The 27,521-nt window shown below is 37.9% G+C and overlaps 1 protein-coding gene across 2 annotated transcripts in view; it reads right to left on the bottom strand.

Moving 5' to 3' along the window:
* Positions 1 to 335: 335 nt before the first annotated feature.
* Positions 336 to 27,521, bottom strand: part of plch1 (phospholipase C, eta 1) — a 152,780-nt gene continuing 125,594 nt past the window's right edge. Inside the window, exons 16-23 of one of the 2 annotated variants that reach the window (XM_043702189.1) lie at positions 25,242 to 25,421; positions 21,982 to 22,089; positions 15,455 to 15,579; positions 14,620 to 14,704; positions 12,318 to 12,464; positions 12,137 to 12,216; positions 8,708 to 9,053; positions 336 to 2,741 (exon numbers count right to left, since the gene is read on the bottom strand). In XM_043702189.1, coding sequence (XP_043558124.1) covers positions 718 to 2,741; positions 8,708 to 9,053; positions 12,137 to 12,216; positions 12,318 to 12,464; positions 14,620 to 14,704; positions 15,455 to 15,579; positions 21,982 to 22,089; positions 25,242 to 25,421 — 3,095 coding nt within the window. In that variant the 3' untranslated portion in view covers positions 336 to 717. Of the gene's footprint in view, positions 2,742 to 4,232; positions 4,321 to 8,707; positions 9,054 to 12,136; positions 12,217 to 12,317; positions 12,465 to 14,619; positions 14,705 to 15,454; positions 15,580 to 21,981; positions 22,090 to 25,241; positions 25,422 to 27,521 lie in introns of those variants that run through there. The other variant, XM_043702190.1, reaches the window with a different exon arrangement.

The following is a 27,521-nucleotide window of genomic DNA, read 5'->3' as shown; positions in this document are numbered from 1 at the left end:
AATACAGATGTAGGAAAATATAGAAAATCAAAGGTATGCTTCCAAAAACCTCTACAACTAAATTACACCCAAAATTCTGGAGCTAATTGTAATTGCAGTAAATGATCCTGTATGGTTGGAAATATGAAGAAAGTTTAGTCAATGTAATATCATGTATAGCTCATGATCTCAATTTCCTATTATTTTACACTGGCTTTTGTTTTACATCCCAGTTACGTGTCTTGGGGCACAAATACACAGGGCATTTCTTCCTATAATTCTATTTCTTGGTATCACTGGACCAAACATGTGCTTCAAAATATGGATGAAGTTAAAGCATCAAATGAAATAGATGTTTTTATTTCATAAAACAAAGTAACTTTCACAAATCTGAACAAACTTACAAAAGCAAAGCCTAGAAATGTGAGAAAAACCATGGGTACAAAAATGGATGCTTTTCCCTTGAATATCTTAGCACATCGCAACTAAACTTTGATGTAATTTGTATGTATATCCATAACAATTGAAATATTTCATTTACAGATTCTAACAAAGAATTTTATGCATTCACTATTCTTTGTGAATAAAAAGTCCAAATCAAAGATATACTTTTAAGAAGATGACAACTCTTATATTTATAAACAGATAAAGAAATATACAACAAAACATATTCCAAAATAATATTTCAATGGGAGAGTTATTTTTAAAAATTGCAAATGCTTATTTTTAAAAGCTAAATCACAGTCGGAGTAAGAAGTAAATTTCTGGCTCACTGATGGAGCTAGGCTCAGTTTGCAAGATTGAGTTGTCAGTGTAAAAGTTGTCAAGGTATCTATGATGTAGTGTGCTACAAGATCCTTCAGGAATACCCCGCCTTTCCAATCCTTCCTCTTTAAATTGGTTCATGTATCCTGCAATGTAAGAGCCTGTGGAATGCCTGTTAACTATATGGTGTTGTACTGGGGGTTTATTTCTTAAAACTACACCACGAGAAAATCTATGCTTGTTGGCTTCCTGAATTTGCTTTGCTCTGTTAGCAACATAACGGACTCTGCTCTGGCTTCTGGATGAGAGTTTCCTTAATAGTCCCCTTTGGTAACCTGATTCTGGCCTTACACTGGAAACTACAGTTTCTTGATTTTCCTCCTGTTCCAAAGTTACAAGTTTGCGTAACTGCTCTGTTAACGCATCCGCAGGCTGTGACACATTATTATGGGAAGACATTATTTGATGATCTTTTGATGGTGGAACAAAAATACTTTTGCTGATGAATTTGTATTTGCTTTCAAAGGTGCAGCTTATATCCTCAGAAGTCAAATCTCCAAGACTTTTGGATTTACATGCACTTGGTTGATATGCTGCACTGAAAGGATGGATGTTTGTTGACGTTCTACATGGAGTAGAATTATTTATGTTTGAAGCATTCAATGCCTTTTCATCTGTAGTCGAAGCTGCTAAGTGCTCCAAAATCAAACAATTGCTTACATTTTCCTCATTCAGGAAACCCGATTGATAGAAATTACAATTTGATGGACGATCTTCTGGGCCCATGTCTTCACTACAGGTTTTTGTATCTGTCACTGTCGACTCAAATTCTTCCATTTCTATTAAACTACTCCCAACAGAATCTATTTGTAGAGACATATTAAGAATTTTATCATCAGCTGCTATATATGTGCTAGTTGTATGATCACATGTACCATAAGCTCCCACTGGGCTCTGGGTTGCATCATAGATGCTGGAGACACTTGAATTTACAAAGATATTTGAATGGATACCCAGAGTATCTATAGGCTTATCTAGTGTTACGTCCAAAGTTCTGTCAAATGTATTTTTACTTGTAGTGTTATGCAAGGAAACTGGTGAGAGGATATCCTCATGAATTATGGTGTAAGTAGAATGGTCTGATGTTTCAGGGCTGGAGAAAATTGTAGTATCTGCAGTTATATCCAAACATGGTTTCTTGGTTCTAACGTTCCTACATAGTGGATCTGCAGCTGCATTCACCTCTAAGCCATGAGTATTTGACAGTCCTGACATCATGCTTAAAGCGTGATTGTTAGCTCCCTGAAAATTTGAAACCATGGTCAGGTTTGTTCTGTCAACTGTTGTTTCAAACTGTGAAATGAGTGCTGAAATAGAACTACCGACTCCACTTTCATTGGATAAGGACATTGCATCAATCAAATGAGAGACTGTGCTACCAGGAGTCAGATTTAATGATTGTGAAGCATCAAAATCATTAATAGGAACTGGTGAACCAATAGAAGACATTGTGATATAAAGCTCCTCATTGTTAAAATCCAATTTTTCAACATTTTCTTCACCTTCTAAGAACTTTGTATTACATTGTGCAGCAGAATCACTTTGCAGATTTGATTCCTGTTGTTGCTCAGTGATGTTTTGTTCTTGTATCAGATTCTCTTTGGTCAGCTGACACACAATCTGATTATTTTCAAATTGGAACCATTCATTTTTGTGTAATTGTCCTTTATAACATGCCCCATTGATTTCAACAGACTTTGTACTGCATTGCTCTTTGAAGGGAAGCATTTCAAAGGAACTATGCTCAGATGTTTGAACGTTAGATGAAAGATATTCAGTGTTTCCAGTCAATACTTTAGAAATATTCCCGATTAAGTCTTGTGACTGAGATCCATAAAATTCATTGGCACTAGTGAATGGAATACAGTGTGATGAAATAAATGATGATTCCACATGATTATCTTCATAATATTTTGTACTTGAACTTGTTTTTGTTTCTGCAAAACAAATAATCAGACAGTGAGTTTTATAAGGAAGTTCATATTTCCCTTTGACCTCATATTAATATAAGTTTTATATGATTAAAGACCTACTCCAGTTAGTGGCAATAAGTTAAGCTAGAATATGACCTCTAAAGAGCAGGTGGAATAACTATTGGTCAATAGTGGAATTCTCATCTCTGAAACAGAAGGGGTCAACTTTAAAACTCAGTTTAGTCATTGCTGGTGAATGAAGGCTGCACAACAGCACTGGTTTTGAAATCTGGTCCGGCTTCCAGTAGGGACCAGGGGTACTTACATCTAATGATTGCAGATAATGGCTGCAACACTCCTCCTCCTTCCCACATCAGGACCTTTACCCTCAGTTCATGATAAATGTTTACATCTATATCCTCCAGTACAAAATGAACCGCTCTAAATAATTTCAATAGAGATGGTGTGGTGGCATCTGAAAAAAAACCCTCCCTTTGAACAATAAGTTTGTGTTCCTTGTACAGGGCTTGATGACTATGGAAGATGTATTCATAACAAATACAAAAAGTTGGTTCTCAATCTGTAAATCCTTCCTATACTCTGCCAGAAGAAGAGTCAGAAAATCTCCTGGTCAGCCATGCTTGATTCTGAATAGCAAACCTCAAGTGATAGCCCCTGATGACAGACTAGTGACCTGTTGCAGGAAAAACTAGTCATGGAAACAGACAGTACATTGAGTGATTTTGCTAATCCCAAGGCTTGGCAAAGATTGCCTAATTTGTGTAGGTAATATGATTTTGACCTTGGACTAAAAATATTCATCTCAAGATTTAGAACTTAGTCTTAGAATATTGATTTCAAATTTGTAAAATGTAAATTGCAACTCTTCGTTGCAATTCAGATATTTTTGTTGACTGGTCCTTTTATTGAATATCTGTGTATTTAAAAATTACATCAAAAAACAATTTTTTGTGATCCGGATTTCAAACGAATATTTTTAAAGACTTGGAGAGAAGGAAAAGAAAAGTTATGGTGAGGTCCTTCACTGAACTTTTGTAAATGTTTCAGTTTAAATTTAATTACATTTCAAATCTGAAAAAGCAGTGAAGACATTTATAAAATGCAATCTTTATTCTCTTCAGTGAAGCACCATTCTCAAAGTTCAGATTTACCTGTAGAGGTTTCCTAGTCAGTTTTGAACTATAAAGAAAAAGGAACAGTAAAGACAGAACAAAAATAGAAACAACTTTGTTAAAACAATTTACAAATCAGATCTACATTACAGAATTTCAAATGAAAGTAACTGACAGCAAGAGTTAAAGAGAAAAGCACAATTAAACAATGAATTTAAGATACAGGAAATATTTCATAAATAACATATACTTTTAGTCAGAAGTCATATGAATATTTTTCATGAATTTACTTATTTTTAATTTAAATTTGTCTTCCTAAAAGAGAGAAAAATTACCACCGATTTTTTTTAAATAATGGTGAACTTTATAGGCTATATCATGAAGTGTTTTAATAGGATTCTGTGGCAGTAATTCTCTATATGGAGATTCTTTACAAGTTCTTTTGCAGAACATTCAGGTGAATCGATTTCCTGCAGGAAGGGAAAGCAGAAAAAACACAAACATACAGCAGAGATAATAGAGTTCAGACAATACATCACCAGATAATATTTAGCCAAATAATACATTGAGTTGTGGCAAGATGATGATACAACAAATGAATTTGAAAACAAGTTATTTATTACTTGACTTGACATATAGACAAGTTTATTTATAGGCGGCTACAAGTTGTACTGTGGTTACAAGAGTAGATTAGGCAATAACTCACATCCTGGCTCCTCAAAGCTTATCAACCACCTACAAGTACAAATCAGATGTGTGATGGAATAATTTTCACTTGCCTGGGTGGTTGCTGCTCCTACAACATTTAGGTACCTTGATGTCATTCAGGACAAAGCAACCTGTGTATTTGGCACCATATCCACAAGCATCCACCTCCTCCTCCACGATTGATGCTCAGTAGCAGCAGTGCATACTATCTACAAGATTAACTGCAAAAATTCACCAAAGCTCCTCAGACACACCCACCAAACCCACAGCCACTTCCATCAAGAAGGTCAAGGCAGCAGATACATGGGAACAGCATCACCTGCAAGTTCCCCTCCAAGTCATTCACCATAATTAGAAATATGTCAACCTTTTGTTTAGTGTTGCTGGGTTAAAATCCAGGGACTCCCTTCCTAATGGCATCATGGTGTATCTACACCAAATAGACTACAATAGTTCAAGAAGACAGCTCACTGCCATCTTCTCAAAGGCAACTAGGATGGGCAATAAATCTTGGCCCAGGCAGTGGCACCCTCGGTAGCCACCACAGACATTAGTTTGGCCTTCTTGAGAATGGACCCATGGAATATGACTGGCCTGGATGGAGTCTCTGGCCATGAATTCAGATCGTGCGCGGACCAGTTGACGGGAGTATTAACTGACACTTTAACTTTGATGCAGCAATAGTGAAAGAATGGTAATATATTTCCAGGCCAGAATGATGTGTTATTCGAAGGGCCATTTACATATTTGCAGGTTTCCATATATCTGTTTTTCTTGTTCTTGTAGGTGGTAAAGGTCATGGTTTGGAAGGTTTTGTCAGAGGAGCTTTGGTGAGTTACTGCAGTTCATTCTGTAGATGCTGCACACTGCTGCCACTGTGCTCGGTGAAGGAAGTGAATGGTAAAGATGGTGAATGGGTGCCAATGAAATGGACTGCTCCGCCCTCAATGGTGTCAAGCACCTTGAGCATGTTTGGAGCTGTGACCCATCCAGGCAAGTAGAGAATGTTCCATCAAATTCCTGATGTGTGCTCTAGATGCTGGGTAGCACTTCGGAATCAAGAGATGATGTTTGAATGACAATTCCCACTCTCTGCCTGCTCTTGTAAAAAAACTGCTCCAGTTCAGTTTGCGGTCAATAGCATTTAAAAGGATGTTGACAGTGTGGGATTCAACAATGGTAATGCCATTGAATGTCGTGACTTGATGGCTAGGTTTCAAATGGTCTTTGCCTAGCACTAATGTAGCGCAAATGTCATTTGCCACTTAGCAACCCTGGATGTTGTCTACATCTTAGTGGTCATGGACCGCTTCAGTACCTGAGGGTCACCAATGGTGCTGAACAGCATGCAATCATTAGAGATCATTCCCATTTCTTACCTTATCGGAAATAGATATCTGAAGTTTGACTTGTCCCCTATTTCAGCTTCATCCCTCTCTCTTAAATCTCTAATCATGCAGGAAGCTTTAAACTTTGGTTGCTCCTCCCTTTTCCCTTTTGCAAAAGCAGTGCACCGAAACTGCTCTTTAGGAGTGCAAGTTTATAGTTCCTTGAACATGGAGTTGTAGGTAGATAGAATAATAAAGAAGGCGTATTCTTGCCTTTATTGATCAGTGTGTTAAGTATAGGAGTTGGGAGGGCAGTTGCGACTGTACAGGACTTTGGTTAGGCCACTTTTAGAAAACTGCATGCAATCCTGGTCTTCCTGCTATAGGAAGGATGTTGTAAAACATGGAAGGGTTCAGAAAAGATTTACAAGAATGTTGCCAGGGTTGGAAGTTGAGCTATAGGGAGAGGCTGAATAGGCTAGGGCAATTTTCCCCGAAGCGTCGGAGACTGAAAGGTGACCTTATAGTAAAATAAGGTCGGCACGGTGGCACAGTGGTTAGCACTGCTGCCTCACAGCGCCAGAGACCCGGGTTCAATTCCCGCCTCAGGCGACTGACTGTGTGGAGTTTGCACGTTCTCCCCGTGTCTGCGTGGGTTTCCTCCGGGTGCTCCGGTTTCCTCCCACAGTCCAAAGATGTGCAGGTCAGGTGAATTGGCCATGCTAAATTGCCCGTAGTGTTAGGTAAGGAGTAAATGTAGGGGTATGGGTGGGTTGCGCTTCGGCGGGTCGGTGTGGACTTGTTGGGCCGAAGGGCCTGTTTCCACACTGTAAGTAATCTAATCTAAAATAATGAGGGGCATGGATAGGGTAAATAGACAAGGTATTTTTCCTGGGTAAGGGAGTCCAAAACTAGAGGACATAGATTTAAGGTGAGAGGTAAAAGATTTAAAATGGACCAAAGGGACAACTTTTTCACGCAGAGGGTGGTACATGTTTGAAATGAGTGAAGGCTGGTACAATTATAACATTTAGAAGGCATCTGAATGGGTATATGAATAGGAAAGGTTTAAATGGATATAGGCCAAATGTTGTCAAAAAGGACTGGATTTATTTAGGATATCTAGTCGGCATGGACCAAAGGATTTATTTCCGTGCTGTACATCTCTATGACTCTAGAAGCCACCCATTATTACATTACATTCCTAAATAACCCAGTTTCTGATTTTAATATGTCCAGGCCAGATTCCCATAATCTGTCAGTATTAGATCTCACCAGGTTGTGTATTTTTATTCTAAATTGTATCTTCACCATATCTAGTTTAAATCTGATGACAGTATCATCATTATACCCAAAATGCTCTATACCAGTAACATTCTCCACATTACACACTTCATTCCCCTGAACTAAAACCATCTTCTTAATGAGCAGAATACTTACTGATCGCGAAACTTCTCAAATACATTTCGGAAATGTATCCCCATTTTTGCCCTTATCACAACTATTAATATTTATTTGCAAATCTTATTCTCTTTTTACTTTCTATTTAATGTTCTCTAAAATACATCAGTTAGCATAAAAACTCCATTATTATGTCTCAACTTGAACTAATTACATTTGGGGGTCTTTGATCTCTCAAGGACATTCTTTCCAGCTAGCACTGTAATAACTTTCTTCATCAAGTTCCTTTTTACTTCCTTCCCTATCGTTCCCAAATACTTACTCCTCAGGAGCTTTTTTTGTTGAATCCAGTCTCAGTATTGCCAATACAACATATTTCCATGTGGCTATTTGCATTTATAGTTTACCCAATGATTGATAACCATATGGGGGGGTTGGTTAGCTCAGTTGGTTGGACAGTTGGTTTGCAATACAGATTGACACCATCAGTGTGGGTTCATTTCCCACATCGGCTGAGGTTACTATGAAGGACTCTCTTTCTCAACCTCTCCCCTCCCCTGAGGCATGGTGACCCTCAGGTTAAAATACCACCAGTTGTCTCTGTTGATTACAGAACAGCCCTCTGTTTCTCTGGGACGAGGGCAACTTTACCTTTCCATTTTTAATAACCATATTGATTTCTACCAAATGGTACTGGATATCTTTTTTAAAAACCTAAACTTAGAACACTCATCGGAATAACTTGTAAACACTGCAGTATGTCATGTCTTTGGTTAGATTTGAAGCATGATTTACACTTTTGACAGTGAAGCAAAATTAGAAGAAGTGCAAGGTATTGTAGACACTGACCATTGGGAAGGATTGTGAATTATTAAATAACATTTAGTGCTAAGAGATGGTTTTGATCAATTTTGAATTGTTGGTGAAAGGGCTCAATGGACTAATAATGAATTGCATTGAAATACAATTAAAAACAGGGTGCAAATAATTCAAGGAAAGTAAAACATTGATAAAATATCAAAAACAAGCTTCCTAAAATTACTTATGACCAAATTATATCATTTAAACAAATAAAACAAAGTGAAACAACAAGAATTTTGTTCTCAGATAAGAATTTAACTTTGCTAATGGAAAAATAGGGATATGGTTGAGAAATAGCCTGATATACATACAGATTAAAGATCAATGGAACAAAATAGGATAATCATGGCAAGGTAAATCCTGAGACATTTTAAGTAACTAAGTGTTTCCCTATTTTCATGCATGACATCAGAAAATTATATTTTTGTAACTGATAAATAAGAATAAATACCCTAAAATGTCATCTTTCTTTCTACAGAGAAAGAAAACATAATCTCCTGGTGCCACTGCTTAAAAATATTATTTGCTTGAGGATTTTTACAATTCTGTAGTACCTTACCAGAGTTAGCCTGGCTTTCAGCAGTTTGTGATGTTACTTCTCCATAAAGCAATTTATCAACTGGCATAGAAGAAGGCCGTGTTTGGAGTTTCTTTGTTCCATGTTTGCTGTTTGTTTCATGTCTCCTGCTATCAAGTGATTTAGATTCTGGCTGCCTCAATTCAATGCACGTTTCCAAAAGCCCACTTTTGCTCTTTTTGCTTTCTTTTGTAGGTGCACTGGCAGTGCGGCGTAGAACTCGATTCCCAAAGGATTTCTTTTCTGTAAAGTTGCCACGGCTTCTGTTTACAGAGGCATACTTGGTATTCTTGTTAAAAAGACCTTTGAGTCCCAGTAGTTGCTGCATCTGGTAATTAAAACATTTGAAACTCAAATCAGGAAAAGCAGCTATACTTATGTTTTGGAACTTTGCATTCCTGTTAAAGAGCGGAACAAGATGGTTCCAGATTTCTACAATATATTTTGAAATATAACCAGGAAAAATGCTACCAAAGCCATACCAGATAAGCTACCTGTAATTTCTAAATTAATACTGAATACTGGTGTATACTATACAATACAGCTTTTCTTTAAAGCTTTCTCTAGTGGTGTACACTATGCTACATATAACACTATAGAAACTTAAAAGAAAAGCTGTACCTTTTAAATAATTATTTAAAAAACTGGAAATTGTTTTTGTTTGCTTTACAATCATAGACAGTGATTATTTTAAAGTAAATCTAAGGATAAAATAATTCTTAAATAACATATCAAGTTAATGAAAACTAAATGGTCTCCATTCTTTATTATAATACCCGTGTGACTGATAGCATTACCTTCACTGCTATGTAAAACTGATAGTAACTTCTGGTGCCTGCATGAGGACAGTGAAATCTGGAAGTCATCAGTGGGAACCTGTTCCACTCTTCACAGATATGACCGACATGGAAACTGTGATTTGAGTAAACTACATTGGTGTACACACTCCTGTCATTGTATAAACTATTAAAAAATTTAAGCCTTGCTGAATGAGGTACATCTAAATTTTGATGAGCTATAATCATGATACTTATGAATTCTCTGGCTTGGAAAAACTCATTTTATTTGTTTAAAGTGTAATTAATTTCCTCTTAATAAGATGTAAATAATGCAAGATTTTTAAGATAATTTTTAAAAATTATGGTATTTCAGTTTCTACTTTAATCTCAATAATTATGTCCCAAATTTTACTTTGCTCTCTGTAACATGATTTAAAAGTCAATTATGATCTATGCGTTTGCATGTTATTTATGAAATCTTTCACCTGATTGTCTAATCAGCTTGCCTATGACATCCCTGTTGCTAGATGTCACAGATACCTATAGATGGCACCAGATTCAAAACTACAGTAGAATAGGGGATTTGACTCACTAACGTCACGATGTGAGAAAATCACGCTATAGCTGTGCCATTTAAACTAGTGGGGCCAGAATCGCATTATAGTCAATACAAGTAAGGAAAGTTCATAATCTACAAATAAAGGTCCAAATTCTTCAAGTGGTGTTAAGGCCAATTCATGTTGAAGAAAAACACATTATAGTAGAACCAACATTAAATATATGATCAAGGAGAGTAAGCATGACTTCACAAAGGGGAAATCATGCCTTACAAATTTATTAGAATTCTTTGAGGTTAATATATTTAGATTCTCAGAAGGTGTTTGAGAATGTACCACATGTTCAGCTACTTATGAAGATAACAGCCCATGGTTTGGAGGTAATATACTAACATGAATAGAGGATTGGCTAACTAATAGATGAAAGAGTTGGAAAACGAGGGTCATAGGCAAGCTGATTAGACAATCAGGTGAAAGATTTCATAAATAACATGCAAATGCATAGATCATAATTGACTTTTAAATCATGTTACAGAGAGCAAAGTAAAATTTGGGACATAATTATTGAGATTAAAGTAAAAACTGAAATACCATAATTTTAAAAAATTATCTTAAAAATCTTGCATTATTTTCAGGATGGCAACCTGTAACTAGTAGAGTACCACAGGGATCAGTGCTAAGCCTACAATTATTTACTAAACTACTAAATTGGATGAGAAAAATGAATTTGCAGTAGCCACGTTTGCACGTGACACAGAAGTAGTAGTTAGACATGTGGTGAGGACAACACAGATAGTCTATAAACAAAATCAGATTGGTTAAACAAGTGGTTTAAAAAACTTGGCAGGTGGAATATGAGGTGGGAAGATGTAACACTATGCATTTTTGCTGTAAGAATAAAGCAGCTGAATAATATTTAAATGGAGAAAGACTGCAGAAAGCTACAAGACAGAGGGATTTCGGAGCCCTCATGTATAAATAACAAAATGTTCGCATTCATGGACAGCAGGTAATAAGAAAAACACCTGGAATGTTTGTCTTTACTTTAAAGAAAATGGAGTAGAAAAATAGGGAGATCTTGCTAAAACTATACAAAGCACTAGTCAGACTACAGCTTGAATACTGTGAACAGTTTTGGGACGCTTATCTAAGGAAAGATATACAGGCATTGAAGGCAGTCCACATAAGTTTCACTTCGAAGTTGAGAAATTGATACCGAGTATGGAGGAGCTATCTTATGCAGACACGTTGAATAAGTTGGGCTTGCATTCACTGGAGTTTTTAAAAAATGTGAGGCAACCTTATTTAAACACACAAGATTCTTAGTGTACTTGACAGGGTACATGTGGAGAGGTTGGTTCCCCTTGTGGGAATGTTTAGGACCAGAGGGTATAATCTCAGAGTAAGGGTCACCCATCTAAGACAGACAGGAGGGGGGATTTCTTCTCTCAGAGGATAGTGAATCTGTGGAATATGTACTGCTGTCAAGCCTGGGTCATTAGTACATTCAAGCCTGGGTCATTAGTACATTCAAGGTTGAGATGGTCTGTTTTTCTATCAGTAAGGGAAGCAAGGGTAAGAGGGACAAGGTAGGAAAGCGGAGTTGAGGATTATCAGATCAGCCATGAATATCAGAGCAGACTTGATGGGTTGAATGATGTACTTCTGCTCCAATGTTTTATAGTCTAATTCTAGTCTAGTTAATGAAGCTGCATTGTCATTTTAAAAGTAACAGGGATACTTGGCTATATGTAGTCATTCCATTCTTAATAATGTAACATTCCATTTCTGAGTAATATTTAAAATTTGAAGAATACAATTCACTCATCATGAACTTCACAATTTAACATTTCTCTGTACATTATGCTTGATCCCTTTCGAAGTTAAATTGCTAAAAGCTAACTTGCAATTTTGCTTTGTCTTGCCTTACTCAAAGCTTAAAATCATGTGAATTTATCTTGAAAATTCATCATTTAGTAAATTTAGCCATCTCCAATATGCACATTTCATACAAATAATGCAGCACCAGGATTGCTAACATTTCTAAATTCAAGATGAAAACAAACATTACATACCTTTCCATGAATGTCATGAATCATCACGTGTACAAATAGTGAAGCTTCTGCCATGCCCTCTAGGTAAACATGCCTATATCCTATGGAAGAAAGAAGTTTGTTAAAATCTACATGTTACTTATTGGCATAGCAATGCAGTATGAACGGTGACTTGCCAAATAATTTCAAAAGGTGTACTGACCAGGCATTAATGCACTGAAAGGCACAGTTCTTTGACCAACAAAGTCTCGACCAATGGGATCATGATCCCAGACTAGGAAGCGAATCAAGGCTAGTTCAGGCATGTGGATTGTAAACGTTATTGTTTCTTCCCAAACAGGATTAAATCCTAAAGATGAGAATCAAGTTTAGAATTCCACTTTTGTTTGGAAGATCTCTTTATATCACAGACATACAAATACTCCTAGGAGAAAGTGAGGACTGCAGATGCTGGAGACCAGAGTTGAAAAATGTGGTGCTGGAAAAACACAGCAGGGCAGGCAGCATCCGAGGAGCAGGAGAATCGACATTTCGGGCATAAGCCCTTCTTCAGGAATCAGGATCTGCCATGAAGAGCTTTATTGGAAAATAACCAGTTTTAATAATATATTAGAGAACACAGTTAAAGAAATACAAATGTGAAGTGAGATTTAGGCTCCTCTGATTTGTACTATTCACATACAATTGTGTTATATGGTAAAAGAAAGTATGGATAACTGCAAGCGGGCATCAGAGCATTTGCCACGGGACTATGCCTACATCAGGAAACGATAAGAATTCATTTTTGTGTTTTAAACAGCAGTCGCAGCTTTAAAACCTACAAAAACTCAGCAGCTGCCGGTCTGCCCACGTGACTGGGAGATAGGAGACAGAGGACAGATAGAATCCACACTCGATCAACATTACCCATGACTCATGGGCCAAAACTCCGGAATTAATTAAATATGGAAACCCATCTCCTAATCACATCAAGAGACTGACTGAAACACACACATACCCATCAATATGGAGCCATTCTGACACAAAGGACAGGCATCCACCAGACAGGTACGGACAGACCAATACACACCAACACCCCAAGGGAACAAAGGGGGGTGCTAGCCCCTGCCCTCACAGAGAGAGACCCTTTGGTCCAACTTGTCCATGCTGACCAGATATCCTAAATTAATCTAGTCCCACTTTGCAGCATTTGACCCATATCACTCAAACTCCTTCTTATTCATATTCAAAGTTCCAGAACAATACAACAGTTTATAAAACAGTAATTACTGCCCCACCGAATTCGAGGACATCAGTTCCATACTGAAAAATCCTCAAATAAGAGCAGCTCTTAAGGCCACAATTTTCTCCCGTCCTCCATCTTGGATTACCCAGAATCCACCAAACCTTCCTGCAAGTGCAAGCAACTCCAAATATGATCCCCATTGCAGTTTTGGCAGGCAAGAGCTTCAACTATTATTACTACATTTTCTTGTGCTGACAAACCTGGTCTTTCTGCCATTAAAACAGACCATCATAACTCCTTCCACAATCTGGAAGCCTTTCGACATATTCAGTGAGAATTGCCCCAGTGTTCCAGATGAGACCACCCTACCCATCTCTACTAAGTTTTGGAACTTTCCAGTGCTAGTGGTGATAGATATTAATACCTACACAATGTAAGTAGATTAGAGTAGTTAGAACTTAGTTCAACTTGACCATGTTTACAATACATTCACAGTAACAACCAACAGAACCAAGGAAACCATTTGAACAAGTACATGTGGTAAAATTAGTAATTTTTATCATATATTAACTGTCATGAAACAGATGATTGTAAAAGTAATGAACTCTGATGGACCTTATCACCAATAAATTAAGAATAATTCAATGGATCTGGCTGCAGCTGTCAAAATCCTTGTCCTTGTTCACTCAATTGCTGAAAAATAGAGTGACTGTTAGTACATCTATAAACTTAACACATAGAAACTGCCATTCAAATAAATCTTCTATCTCGGGACCCCAGTCTTCTTACCAATAACTACAAATTCCTATGCTCTCTATTTTTTCTAATCTCGGCTGTTAATATTCAACATTAGCCTATGCATTCATGATGATAACATCTCTCCCATTCAGAGTTAACTTGCCAACAATCAGCACTTGCTTCTCATTATTTTAGTGCTGATTTCCTTCTATTTTCACATTTCTTCTGAATTAGTCTGGTAGGTAGAAGACTAATAACTCAACAATATGTGTCTTTTATCAGCATCATTCAAGTTCTGTACCACCCAAACATCTTCACCCTTTATAAAGGCCAAGCCTAACCAGGACTACGCCACTTTAGTATGGAAAAAGTCTGCTCTAAATTAAAATGGGTTATCACACACAAGTATTTGTAACTGAGTGAATAATGCACACTTAAGCTTATGAAACTTATCAACATTTAGGCTTATTCATTTATAAAGTGAAAAGCACCATTGAAAACAAACAGTCAGCACATAACAAAACAGCACCTAATATCTTACCATTATCATCCACAACTCTGGTCTGTTCCTTACAGCAATCTATTGGTAAACCAATGATTTCCACTTCAACAAAGGGATCAATTATCTGTTGAAGATTAAGCATATGAAAGACTTAAATATGTGAATATTTTCAAGAATATACTGATGCACTTGTTCATTTTAATTTGCAAAAAATAATGCAATTAAGAGAAAATACACATATTATTAAATTGTTTTGTCAAAATCTCTTGAATTGGTCACAAAAATGTTAACTGCACTATCTTGGAATAATAGGGGGGAAAATTTCCTTGTTACTAATTTCAGCAAAACAATAGGTAAAGTCTCAATGTTTCAAATAGCTATCTTCAGGAACTTTTACAATTTTTTTCTACTTAGGAGAAGTTAGTTAAGTACATAAGGAAAAAATTAATAGATGAATGTGCTGATAATGTGAGATGAAGAAAGGTGGTAGTGATAATTTTGAGTGTAAACACGGTCGAGGACAAATTGGGCAGAATGGCTATTTTCTGTTGTGCATTTCTTATGCATTTTCATGTACTTTTTGAGAAATCTTGGTGCTATACTTTCACATTTCAACATGGTATCTGTCCAAAGGCCATGTTTATAAGCATTTTGTGGATACTGAATAATATGCATGGGAATAATCTCATTCTGAAGCCATTTATTGAACAAGAACCGCATAAGTGGAGATTTGAATAATTTCTCTTAAATAACAAAATTAATTTTCTGCTTTCTTTGGCAGGAGGAATCGGAGCAGGGAGTTTCTTTTACAAAAAATGTGAATTGGATATTAATAATTAAAATCTATACTGACAACACATCAAAATAACATTACCTCTCCTCTGTCACCAAACATAGAATGAGGTGGCTTTGGTAAATGCTGCCCACTGATTATTTTCAGGGTAAGCTGCTTTTTTGGATGACCATGCAGAGGATCCTCAGAAAACGGGTTAAAAACACCTAAACGGCAATTCAGTACAGTTTAAATACCTCTAATGTGTTGAATTAATCAGCAATGGTTTCTTCAAGTGAAAAAGATTTTAATTTAACATAACAAGTTTGTAAATATTGGTACACTGGTGCAAATGCATTGTCATATATTATTTCCACCTGACAAAGCTCAACATCTATCTGCTATAAGCATTAAACACCAATCAAATGGTTGTAAAATATTTACATTATCTGTTTGCCTCTGATTCTGGATATCTTCTAATCAACCTGTTCATGGATGTTGTTGCATACCCCTGGAGCACGTGGGACTTGCAGCCAAGTTGCCTGACTTTGCGGTAAGGTCACTACCATTGCATCCCAAAATTCTATGCAACTGATTCCAGGCATCTCCTTGCTAACTGTCTTCAGCTGAATCTGGCTGTTAACAACCTGTCTTCTATCTTGGCTCTGTGCAGAACATTCAAGTCTCTCCATCACTAAAAATGCTTACATTCCACTTCTGCCCCTGCTTCTCAGCCTTGCTCCCCTCCCCCCTCCCTCACAACATTCCTAATGAGGGCTTATGCCTGAAATGTCAATTCTCCTGCTCCATGGATGCTCCCTGACCTGCTGTGCTTTTCCAGCATCACATCACACGTTTTGATTCTGCAAGATCTGTCATCTATACTTCTGCCATCTCAAAACTCTGATCTTAGGGAACGGCTTCTTGTCATTCACTTTCAATGATCAAGCAGAAAGCTTGTGACCACTCCTGGTACTTTTTGTCAGAAAGTTGGCTAGTGGCACATGAATGACTTAAAGCCATTAAAATCAGGTGAGCCTGCAGGCTCAGACAAGCCAGACACTGGTTATACATAATTCCTTCCTGAATGTTACAATCAATAGAATTGTCTACCTTAACTAAATTAGTCCTATGTTTACAGAGTACTGGGATGGAAGTAGTTCTGGCAGGAATCTTATTAACAGTCAAAGAGATATCAGCTACATTGTGCTGTTCAAATTGTTTCAAACATGAGCCAAGAGTTCTTCAAGCTTCGGGATTAACCTGTCCTTATTTCAGATTCTGGAAATGAATCTATCTGCTTTCTGTAATGATTTTCTTATGTTATCTAAACCTAAAATGAATTAGATACATATATTTATTTGGCGTGAAGCTTCCTGGTGGGTTATTTGCAACTAAACTAATATTTACAATAATCTCCAAACACAACCTGTGCCTCCAGAGCTGCAAAGAGGGGAGCCTCTGCTTATGAGACAACACTTGGGTACTTAGCTCATTTGCATGCTGAACTTTTTAAAGGGATATCTCTCCAAATGTGATAATACAACATCCTTCTTTTTTCCAAAAGTGGTTATTGTATGCTATAAGGGAAAACACAAACATTGGGCAATAGCAAAATTTGGTTATACAGAGATAGTAACTATAAAATTTACAAGTGTAGAAGTGAAAGAATCCATTGATTGTTTTGGTGGTTTGAAAATTGTTCCAAATCCTGTTTGGGTGTGAATTTTGCCTTGGTTGCCTTTGGTCTATCTACATGTCACAATATTGCTTGTTTTCATGGTATTAATTCCATTGTCATCAGGAGAATGTGTTCTTTCATGTTTGCTGTGCATATTTGCCATATTGTAGAATTCCTTTTGCTGGCTTCTGTACTTGCTCACTTTTACCCCTTAAGGGGTTATGACTTCACATGACCTGGGCCCACTGTGATCCTTGGATACTTCTGCAGGTAGGCACGTTCCCAGTCTGGTGTGTGACCTTGATCTTTTGTGCTGTGTGTAGCTGAGGTGGTCCCCGACTTGCCTGCCTGCCTCCCTTGTTTGTTCGAAAACCTGTCTTACATCTCGGAGAATTTAGATAGCTGCTGGCCTGGCAGTATAATTTTCAGTGGCCTTCTAACACAATCATTGCTGGTGGTGGTCCAGAAGTGTAGTTCCGAGGTGTAACAATGCGACATAAAAATCTTGTTTTGTTGTCCTACACTTAAGGATGTGCGATTTAGTGTTCTGATCTGTGCACTTGGCAACACCACTTGATCTGGGATAATGCGGTTAGGGTGTGGAAGCTCTGCCCATATATTGTCAGGAATGATTTCTTCTGCTGCACCAATAGACTGAATATGGAAATTAATGTGTCTGCCATGGATGCACTTGAAGTGTTATTTCCCTGTCTAATAATTGGTAATTTGATGACTACGTTGAAGTCATTTTCATTCATGGTAAATAGATGGATGACAATTTTGGACCAAGACACTGACAGAATCTCACAGGGATATCCAGGTTATCTACATTGTTTTGCCTCGTAGTTCTGGCATGCTTCATATATCATCTCTGACTTTCTGCTTCACCATTACTCCCCAGCCATTAGATTGTACGTTGTACTAGTTGTCCTGTCCACTCAATGCCCATATCGCCTTGGTAGAGTTTCAACAATATGTCCCTGCAGAAAATATTGGGCACAAGTATTTATTTTCGTTTGAAGATAAAGATTCATGAGATACTCAATTAATCTCTGAGGTCAAAAGTATTGGATGTGTCTGGCACCTCTTATCATGTCAGGCCACCCTCTCAATTTAAACATTCCACGGTGCCTTCTATTGTGAATTATTAGCTGCTTCTAACTGAAGCTGTTTGCAATTATACTTAGCAAAGCATACACACCTTCCACCTTGGGGTTGTTGCTCTCAACTTGTTGTTCCACTGAAATGTCTGCATCCTTGTTCAGATTTAGCAATTTTTTCAGTTTGTATGAGGTGACCATTTTGGTACCGGGTTTGTAGTTGATTGTCAATGTCATATCCCTGCAGTTTTACCAGAAGTCATTGTAGTCTAGATGGAGTACTTGCCAGCAGTTTGCAGCAAATCATCAGTTTCCACATTGAATTGCTAACTGAACAAGTATATAAGGAATCTTATAATAACAAATGCTATAGCAAATATTTCACACTGTCTTGGAATAATTGGGGTTGCAGTTTTGAATCAAAATGTAATTGGATACCAACATGCACGGTACACTTTTTATAGGCCCTACTGCAAAGCATCGATTTCCAGAACTGTCTTCTTTCTTGAGTCATAGCACTTCACCTTTCTGCTGACAACACATGTTTGAGAGATTCAAACATATGCTGATAGCCTTACTGCTGTATAATTGTTTTTTTTTTGGAGCTTTCTCAATGGTGGTGTTTTGTTGGAAATTTTCTAATGTATAGTACCAAGACGTTGAAGAATCCAAGACATCTCTTTCAGTCCTCTTTGCCTTGGACGATAGACATGTGTCTTGCATCTTCTACTTTATCTGGGAGAGGGTGGATTCTACAACCTTAATATATAGAGTAAAAAATTAATCTGACTTATGCTTACTTGGCACTTCTCACTGTTCAAGGTGGACTGCTGTCATCAATGAGTGAAGATTGCAATCATGCTCTTCTTTGGTCTTGTCCATTACTGTGTTATCATTGGCAATGCATACCCATCCAGTATATTTTCTGTCTGTAAATCTGTCCCTATGATTTTCTGTCTGTAATTCTGTCCCTATGATGCTTGAACAGATCTTGGTTGACAGACCAAAAGACAGTCTCTGGAAGCAACATCTTCCTAATGGGTTAAAGGTAGTGAATTCCTGAGCTTCCCTTATTAAGCATATCAAGTAATATCCATGTTGAAGAACAATTTGGCTCCTGTAAAATTGGATTTCAACTCCTCTTCATGTTGCAATCTTATGTGGACTTCACTTTGGGGAGGTTTAGATATATCCTTATGACACCATCTTTTTATAGCATGCACGTAGTTGAACTGTGACATCTGTGTGATGATCCACATGATGGATGATGTCATTGTGTCCCATGTCATCCAGCTGGTGTTTAAGCTATTCTTATATGTGAATGCCAATTTTGCTGGAGAGTTGATCGAAAGAATTGTATCTTCTTGGAGATGATACATGATGTAATATGACATCATGGCACTGTTGCTCAGTGGTTAGCACTGCTGCCTTACAGCAACAGGGACATGGGTTCAATTCCAGTGTCAGGCAATTGTCTGTGTGCACATTCCTGATGAAGGGCTTTTGCCCGAAATGTCAATGCTCCTGCTCCTGCTCCTCGGATGCTGCCTGACCTGCTGTGCTTTTCCAGCACCACACTCTCGACTCTAATCTCCAGCATCTGCAGTCCTCACTTTCACCTGTGTGCACATTCTCCCTGTGTCTGTGTGGGTTTCCTTTGGGTGCTCTGATTTCCTCCCACAGTCCAAAGATGTGCAGGTTAGATGAATTTGCCATGCTAAATTGCCCATAGTGTTCATGGATATGTAGGTTTTGTGCATTAGTCAGGGGAAATGTGAGCAATATGGTAGGGAATGGGTTGGGTGGGTTACTTTTCGGAAGGTTGGTGTGGACTTGTTGGGCCAAATGGTCAGTTTTCACACTGTAGGGATTCTATGAAACTTTCTGTGGTGTCTGGGTACAACCGTTAGAATTCCTGCACTGACTTAATTTCAGTATTCTTGGTCACTTCTGTTGTCATGGGTACCTTGGTCATCTCATGAATAATCACAATGGTGACAGCTGTAAAAGCTGATAAGCCAACTGCTATTTGTCCACTTGTGTCCACCAGGTAAAATATTTCTGGTTTGCTTGTCGAAATGCCATAGCAGCATTGCATTGTTAATGTATCAATGTGAGGGATTGGTGATCAATTTGATGCAGTAAATTTAGCAGATTTTGGTTGTACCATTGACTTCCAACAATCTCCATATATATTCTTCAGAATTTGAACTGGTAGGATATTTGTGCTAGCTCCCATGCCAATCGTGGTTTTGAGTATATTTGCCAGTTTTCGTTGGGTCAATAATGTTGATTTTATTGAAAGCTTCTAGTTTGTTGACTTTGTCCATACAATGTGTTAATGCACAATCTGAAAAGTCTGTTACATGCTCTGGTTGGTGGTTGTACTACTCTGGGTCTTGACTGAGGTCTGTTTTGCTGTGAACTTTGTGTATCAGCTTATGTTTATGGAGGTTACTAATGCATTCCTTGCTGCTGTTGCTATAGTGCTGCAGGTCATCTGTTTGGTTATACCTTGTTATAAACCCTGGATGCAACTTTGGAACTAAGTTTCTTGAATAGGTGGGCCCACTGCCCTTTAATGCCACACATCTTACACTGATCTTGGAATGCAGGATGCCTTTGTGGTGGATGTAATAGAACAACCTGCTTGCTACACCATCTGCTTGTTTTTTGAGACAATATCTGTGTACCTGACTCATTTTTATGTTAAACTGATTCAAGAGACATCGCTCCAAATATGATAATACAACACTTAAAATTGACTTATAGTTTGCATAATTTTGTACAGGCTGCAAGTACTCTATACATCAGATGATTCTTTTGATATGGTTTATGATTTTCTTTTCCCCTGGAGCATAGAAGGTTAAGGGGTGATGTTATAGAGGTTTATAAAATCATGAGAGGCATAAATAAGGTGAATAGCAAAGGTCTTTTCCCGAGGGTAGGGGAATTCAAAATTAGAAGGCATAGTTTTAAGGTGAGAGGAGTAAGATTTAAAGGGATCTGACAAGCAACACTTTTACACAGATGGTGGTGCATAAATGGAATAAACTGCCAGAGGAAGTGGTCGAGGCAGGTACAATTACAACATTTAAAAGACATTTAGACAGATAAATGAATAAAAAGGGTTAAGAGGGATATATGTCAAACGCAGGCAAATAGGACTAATTTAGTTTGGGAAACCTGGTTGACATAGACGAGTTGAACCAGAGGGTCTGTTTCTGTGCTGTATGTCTCTATGACTGCAGAAATGAGGTAGTTCAATTTTTAATTTTATAAAAACTAGTTGCATGCACAAATTGTATATAACATAAATGAATGACTATTTGATTGGTCTAAGTACTCTAATTCTGTCCACTTTTAGGAAACCTCTTTACTAAGAAACTTTAGGAAAAGTAGACATGAATCTTAAACGTAAATGAAAATTTGATATAATGTTAAATAAATATTAAAAACATATTTTCAATGCCACTTAGAGCCAAAACCACTCACCGAATAAAGATGATTACTTTAAATTTAAAACAAATTATATTTGCAGAGTTTACTCATCACCAAAGTCAATACTTACACTGTAACATTTAATTTAAGCAATATCCAGGAGGTAATATTTTTACAACTTGCATTTCACATTGAGAGACTTTACATGAGTGTATTCAAACAAAAGGTTTAAAGAAAAGCCAAAGAAGAATATATTAAGAGGGCAGACTACTAAGCCACTAAAAGATATGGAAAACTCAAATTCTAGGTTATTTTGCTTAGAGTTAATAGATAAATGAAATCTTTCACAACCGTTACTTTAATCTTATAAAGACAAGAAACAGATTAAAATATAAATATTTTAATACCTTGGCACATCGACTGAGGTTTTAGAACATACCCACAATTTCCATTCAGCATAAATAGTGCTCTGTTTAGCTGCATCATTCGACCATCAGACTGGTAATTTAACGCCACTGTAGATACAAACAGAATTCTAGTGTCACAATCTGGATATTATCCCTTTCATTTCTTCAGAATTTATTTTCTAACAATGGATTTAATCTGAACTTAACTTTAAAGGTTAAGCTCATAGTAAGATAAGTGATATAACTAAATTTTACTTGATGCTTTCATTGCCTATGAATGGATACTTCAGTTTCTGAAACATTTTAAAATTCTGATACAGCCCAAACATAAACTTGAAAAAAAAGTTTCTCTATTCCATCTTAATGATAAATTTAAAAAATTGTTTTGTAAAATAGGAGAGGAAGGGATCACATTATTTTAATTTAATTTGAGGTTCAGATGACACCTGTAAATTGCACGTTGCTTCAATAATTTAGATAATTTACAAGATATGAATAAAAATCACTTTATTTTGTCTTTACCTTTCAATTTCCTGCAACTCTCTGTTGGAATAACTAATCTGAATCCAGATCTATTTAATTTCCTCCCTTTAAATCAGTTTCACCAGAGGTTTACAATAGGGTTTAACAGTTTGAATCACAGTAAATTAATTATTACATTAGGTTCACGATGTCCCATCATATTTCAATTCAAGCCTCTGAATCTTTTTATTTCTGATTCTTGTAGGTTACACTATAATAACAGTAGCATAATTTATTTTCAACTTTGTGTTTACATGCTTTGTTTAAGATTAATATTTTTCCTTAACCTTTTGCATTGCCTTCCTTATTAAATTTTTGAGATGGAAAGGGAAAGGGTGAGTTGGAGCTGGAGAAGCCTTCTTTCATATTCTTAGTGAATTCGTGGCAAGCACAATACCAGTTTTCATAAACTTGAAAGTACTTTTCAGCCTCACCATACTTTAGAATGGAATCTATATATACTGTGTAATGGAGTCATCAGCCTTGGTTACAGAGGGTAGCCCTTGCCTCCCAGTAATCATCCTGGTAAAGCATCTGGCCATTGAAATGAAGCAGTAACATGAGAGTTCTGAATAAGTGGTACTGGTGATCACAGATAACTTGCCCATTCATGTAATGAAATCTATTTCCATTGATAATATCAGCTGCTTTATGAACTGATATTCTTAAAACAACATGTGTGCAGTCTATAGTGTTCAGCACATGGAGGAAGCCGAGAAAGACTGGCAAAGCCTACTCCCTGAGCTGTAGCTGGGAAAATGAAATGAAGTGGTGTGATCTGATACAAATTGTATTGGTAACTGCCTTGTAAGTCTCCAGTGGATCATTGTAAGCAGCCAGTTGCACACAAGTTTAGTGTAGCTGTCACCTTGATTGTACTGATACAGAACGGCCACCCATCCCTTCAGGCCATAGGTCCACCCCAGCAGTTGATTAGTTCAGCGACAGTGACCGAAAATATCCTCAGTCTGCAGTGACACTGCACCTTGCTCAACTGGTGAAAATTTCATTGAGGGCAATAGACTCTGGGCATCCTGTACCACCTGTATATTCTGCGACCTCTTCCCGGTGAATGCTGTTTGGCAACTACTGGAGGTGCTGCTAGGCCTGGACTCACACAACTTTTCCTTCTTTATTTCTCTGTGTCTTTGTTGCATCATAGCAACCGTAACCTACTATAGCTGGATCCATTGGTTACATTTCCAATGAACCTGTTTGGGAAGCAAAAAAAACTGAACAAATTCTACCACTGTGAGCAGTCAGCACTCACATCACATATAAATGATGATTTAGCATAATCCTTACAGAGAGGCATAGAGAATTCCGACAAGGAGGGGCATGGAATTCCAGCACATGGACGTTGGAGATATTGGATCTTACTCTGATGACTGCAGCACAATCCGTGCCACAAAAGCATAGTAGAAGACCGTGGGTGTGGTGGGATTACAGGTACCTCAATTTCCCCTACTTCTATCCATACATCACGCAAGAATTTAGTGAGATTCCTGTCTTGCCATCCAAAACTTGTTTGCAGAATTGGATCTTTTTCTTTTGCGACATAATGTCACCCAATCTTCCAATTTTACCAACTGACCTGCTTGTGCATGTTGTTTAGTGTCTGGAAAGATTTTGTCTGATGTTCTTATATTTAGTACCATAAACTAATTGCAGCAACTGCTTCAATTTTGCTTTTAATCGTAAAATGTGAATTTGTTTAATAAGTCAAAGAGAAAATATCACCATTTACTAACATAATTCTGAAATATGTGAATAATAGTTAAACAAGTACATTGCCAGTATGCTTACATGTATATAAACATGAGTTCAGTATAGGATAAATTATTGTAGACACAAGAGAGACACAATAGATGAGAATCTAAGGAGCAAATGTTATGGACCAGGACAGATATTCTAAGAAGGTAGCCTACACCCTAACTTTTTTAGTTGTTTTAGGCAGATATAAGATGGATATTCTAGGAGTGATGCAACTGGTCAAATCACTTGGCTTCAAGTAAAGCAGAATTTCTTTACACACAACCAAATGAAACACAAGCATAAGAAAACAGAATTTAGATTCACAGTTATTAAAACCCAACTGACATATTATCTCGCAACTTAACAAAGGAGCTGTTCCAATTTCCTGAAACATCCCCATAAACATACCAATGACAAAAAAGGAAAGTTCAATCACAGGTTCGTACGGAGAGATGTTAGAGAGACAGAATCAGCCAGAAAGATCTGTTGTGTCAGGGAACCTTTTCTTTTCCCAGCAGCTTCCAACAGACTGCTTGCTAAAACCCAAACCAAATAAAAACCCTGAACTGGGAGAATTGACTATTCTCTTTTCATTGTGAAAGTGTTTAAAATAAACCTAAGAGTCTTTTCCCTGATTGTTGCCTCAGGCAGTATCTGTTAGCCATTAGCAAAGTCCCTAATTTCAGACAAACCGGAACCTCTGAATTTTACAACCCCTCTTAAAAATAACCAAGGACAACATAACCTTGTTAAAGGAGCAGCATTGTCACACAAAGACTTCAAAACTCAGAGCCGAATGTCGAATTAAACAATAAATCTGCCAGAAGGTTGTCAAGGATTTACTAAAACAGGTCATACTAGATATATTTACAGGTTTTTAGTGATTACAACTTGGAAAAGTATGTGGCATGGTGAGACTAAAATAAAGAACAAAATAAAATTAAATTTACACTTCAAAGAAATTTGATTCTAAAATCACTTACCCATCTGACAGCCAACATTCCAATACTCTTGTGGGTTAAAATTGCTCGAGTCTATTCTGTAGGCCGATGGGTAGATGCGGGTGAGTTGTTTTTGGTTAAAACGGATGAAGTATTCAGGCTTTTGATGTAAAAGTTGGTTGGCTTGAGTCTCACTTAAAGACAAAACCTTCCCAGCTGGACCTGTTTAAGCAGATTTGGAATATTAACCAGGAACAAACCCAACATGAAACTAAGGTATCAACAATCATGGTCATTTAAATATTGCAAGCTTTATTGAATTTAAAAGTCAAAAACTATGTATGCATGTTATACAAGGGCAGGATCACATATGAGGGGAAGGAAATCTGCTATCCTCACATGGTCAGGCCTACTGTGACTCCAGAACCACAGCAATATAGTTGACTCTTAATCACCCTCTGAAATGGCCTAGCAAGCTACTCAGTTGTAACAAACTATTGCAAAGCCTAAGAAATGGAATGAAACTGAACAAACTACTCAACATTGAGCTAGACACTGGGAAAAAAAAACAACATAAACTCTTCTCTGTTGACCCTACAAAGGTCTCTTTACCAATGTCTAGAGGCTTGTACCAAAGTTGGGAGAACTGTCTCACAGACTTACCAAGCAATAGCCTGAAATATTCATACTCATGGAATCATACCTTACAGACAATATCCAAGATATCACCTGGGTATGTTCTGTCTCATTGGCAGGTCAAGCCAACAAGAGGTGATAGCACGGTGGTATATTTTTGGGAAAGATTTCTCCATGTTAAACATAATTTGGAGAAAGCATTGGAGCACAGAATACAGTCTGGTTGGGAATACTCAATATCCATCATCAGAAGTGACTCAGTAGCACCATTACTGACCAAACCGACTGAGTTCTATAGGACATAGCATGGTCTCCAACAGATGGTGAGGGAGCCAACAAGGAGGAAAAATCTTGACCTTCCTCTTCACAAACCTTCCTTACACATATGCACCCATTCATAACAGCATTGCTAAGAGTGACTACTGCATAGTCATTCTGGAGACAAATTTCCGATTTCACATTAAGAATCCCCTGCAATGGCATAGCTATCATCATGCTAACTGAGAGGGACTTTGATCAGATCTAGCAACTCAAAACTGGACATCCAAGAGGCACTGTGGACAAACAGCAGCAGGAGAACTGTATTCAATCACAATATATAACCTCATGATCTAATATCAAAAGTGTGGTGCTGGAAAAGCACACCAGATCAGGCAGCATCTGAGGAGCAAGTCAACCTGCTATGCTTTTGCAGTGCCATAGTTTTCAACTCTGATCTCCAGCATCTGCAGTCCTCACTTTCTCTCTTGGTCTAGTATATCCCCCACTCTACCATTACCATCAATCTGGGAGACCAATCCTAGTTCAAGGAAGAGTGCCAGGACAGCACCAGATATACCTAAAAATGAGGTACCAACCTAGTAGAGCTACAATACAGGACTACTTGCATGCAATAAACAAATATTGGAAGCAACATTCAATAGGAGAAAGTGAGGACTGCAGATGCTGGAGATCAGAGAACGTTGTGCAGGTGAGTGATGTCACTGGGGGCAGAAGTGGCTGCGGCAACGGCAACCCAGGGGGCGGAAGTGGCGACAGCAGAAACTGTCGTTGTGCAGGTGAGTGATGTCACTGGGGGTGGAAGTGGCTGCGGAAGTGTTGAACCTCCTTCCACCTATCGCATTTCCAACGCCCCTCCCCCAAGTCCCTCCTCCCTACCTTTTATCTTGGCCTGCTTGGCACACTTTCCTCATTCCTGAAAAGGGGAGACAGGCCGCCTACTTGCGGAACGTTTCAGAGAACACCTCTGGGACACCCGGACCAACCAACCCAACCACCCCGTGGCTCAACACTTCAACTCCCCCTCCCACTCCACCAAGGACATGCAGGTCCTTGGACTCCTGCATCGCCAGATATTTTTTTCTTTTTAAGTATTCAGTCACCATTTTTAATAATATTAATTAGATTACCCAGACATTAAGCAGAAATTGTAAATGTGTATTCTGAGTAACTGGGTGTCAATAAACATGAGGACTACTGGTTCTCACCTACCACCCCACCAACCTCCATATACATCGTATCATCCGTTGTCATTTCCGCCACCTCCAAACGGACCCCACCACTAGGGATGTATTTCCCTCCCCTCCCCTATCAGCGTTCTGAAAAGACCACTCCCTCCATGACTCCCTCGTCAGGTCCACACCCCCCACCAACCCAACCTCCACTCCCGGCACCTTCCCCTGCAAC

This window comes from Chiloscyllium plagiosum, chromosome 13, assembly GCF_004010195.1.
Source record: "Chiloscyllium plagiosum isolate BGI_BamShark_2017 chromosome 13, ASM401019v2, whole genome shotgun sequence".
NCBI classification, from domain to species: Eukaryota; Metazoa; Chordata; class Chondrichthyes; order Orectolobiformes; family Hemiscylliidae; genus Chiloscyllium; species Chiloscyllium plagiosum.
This window is presented reverse-complemented; position numbering and strand designations above follow the sequence as displayed.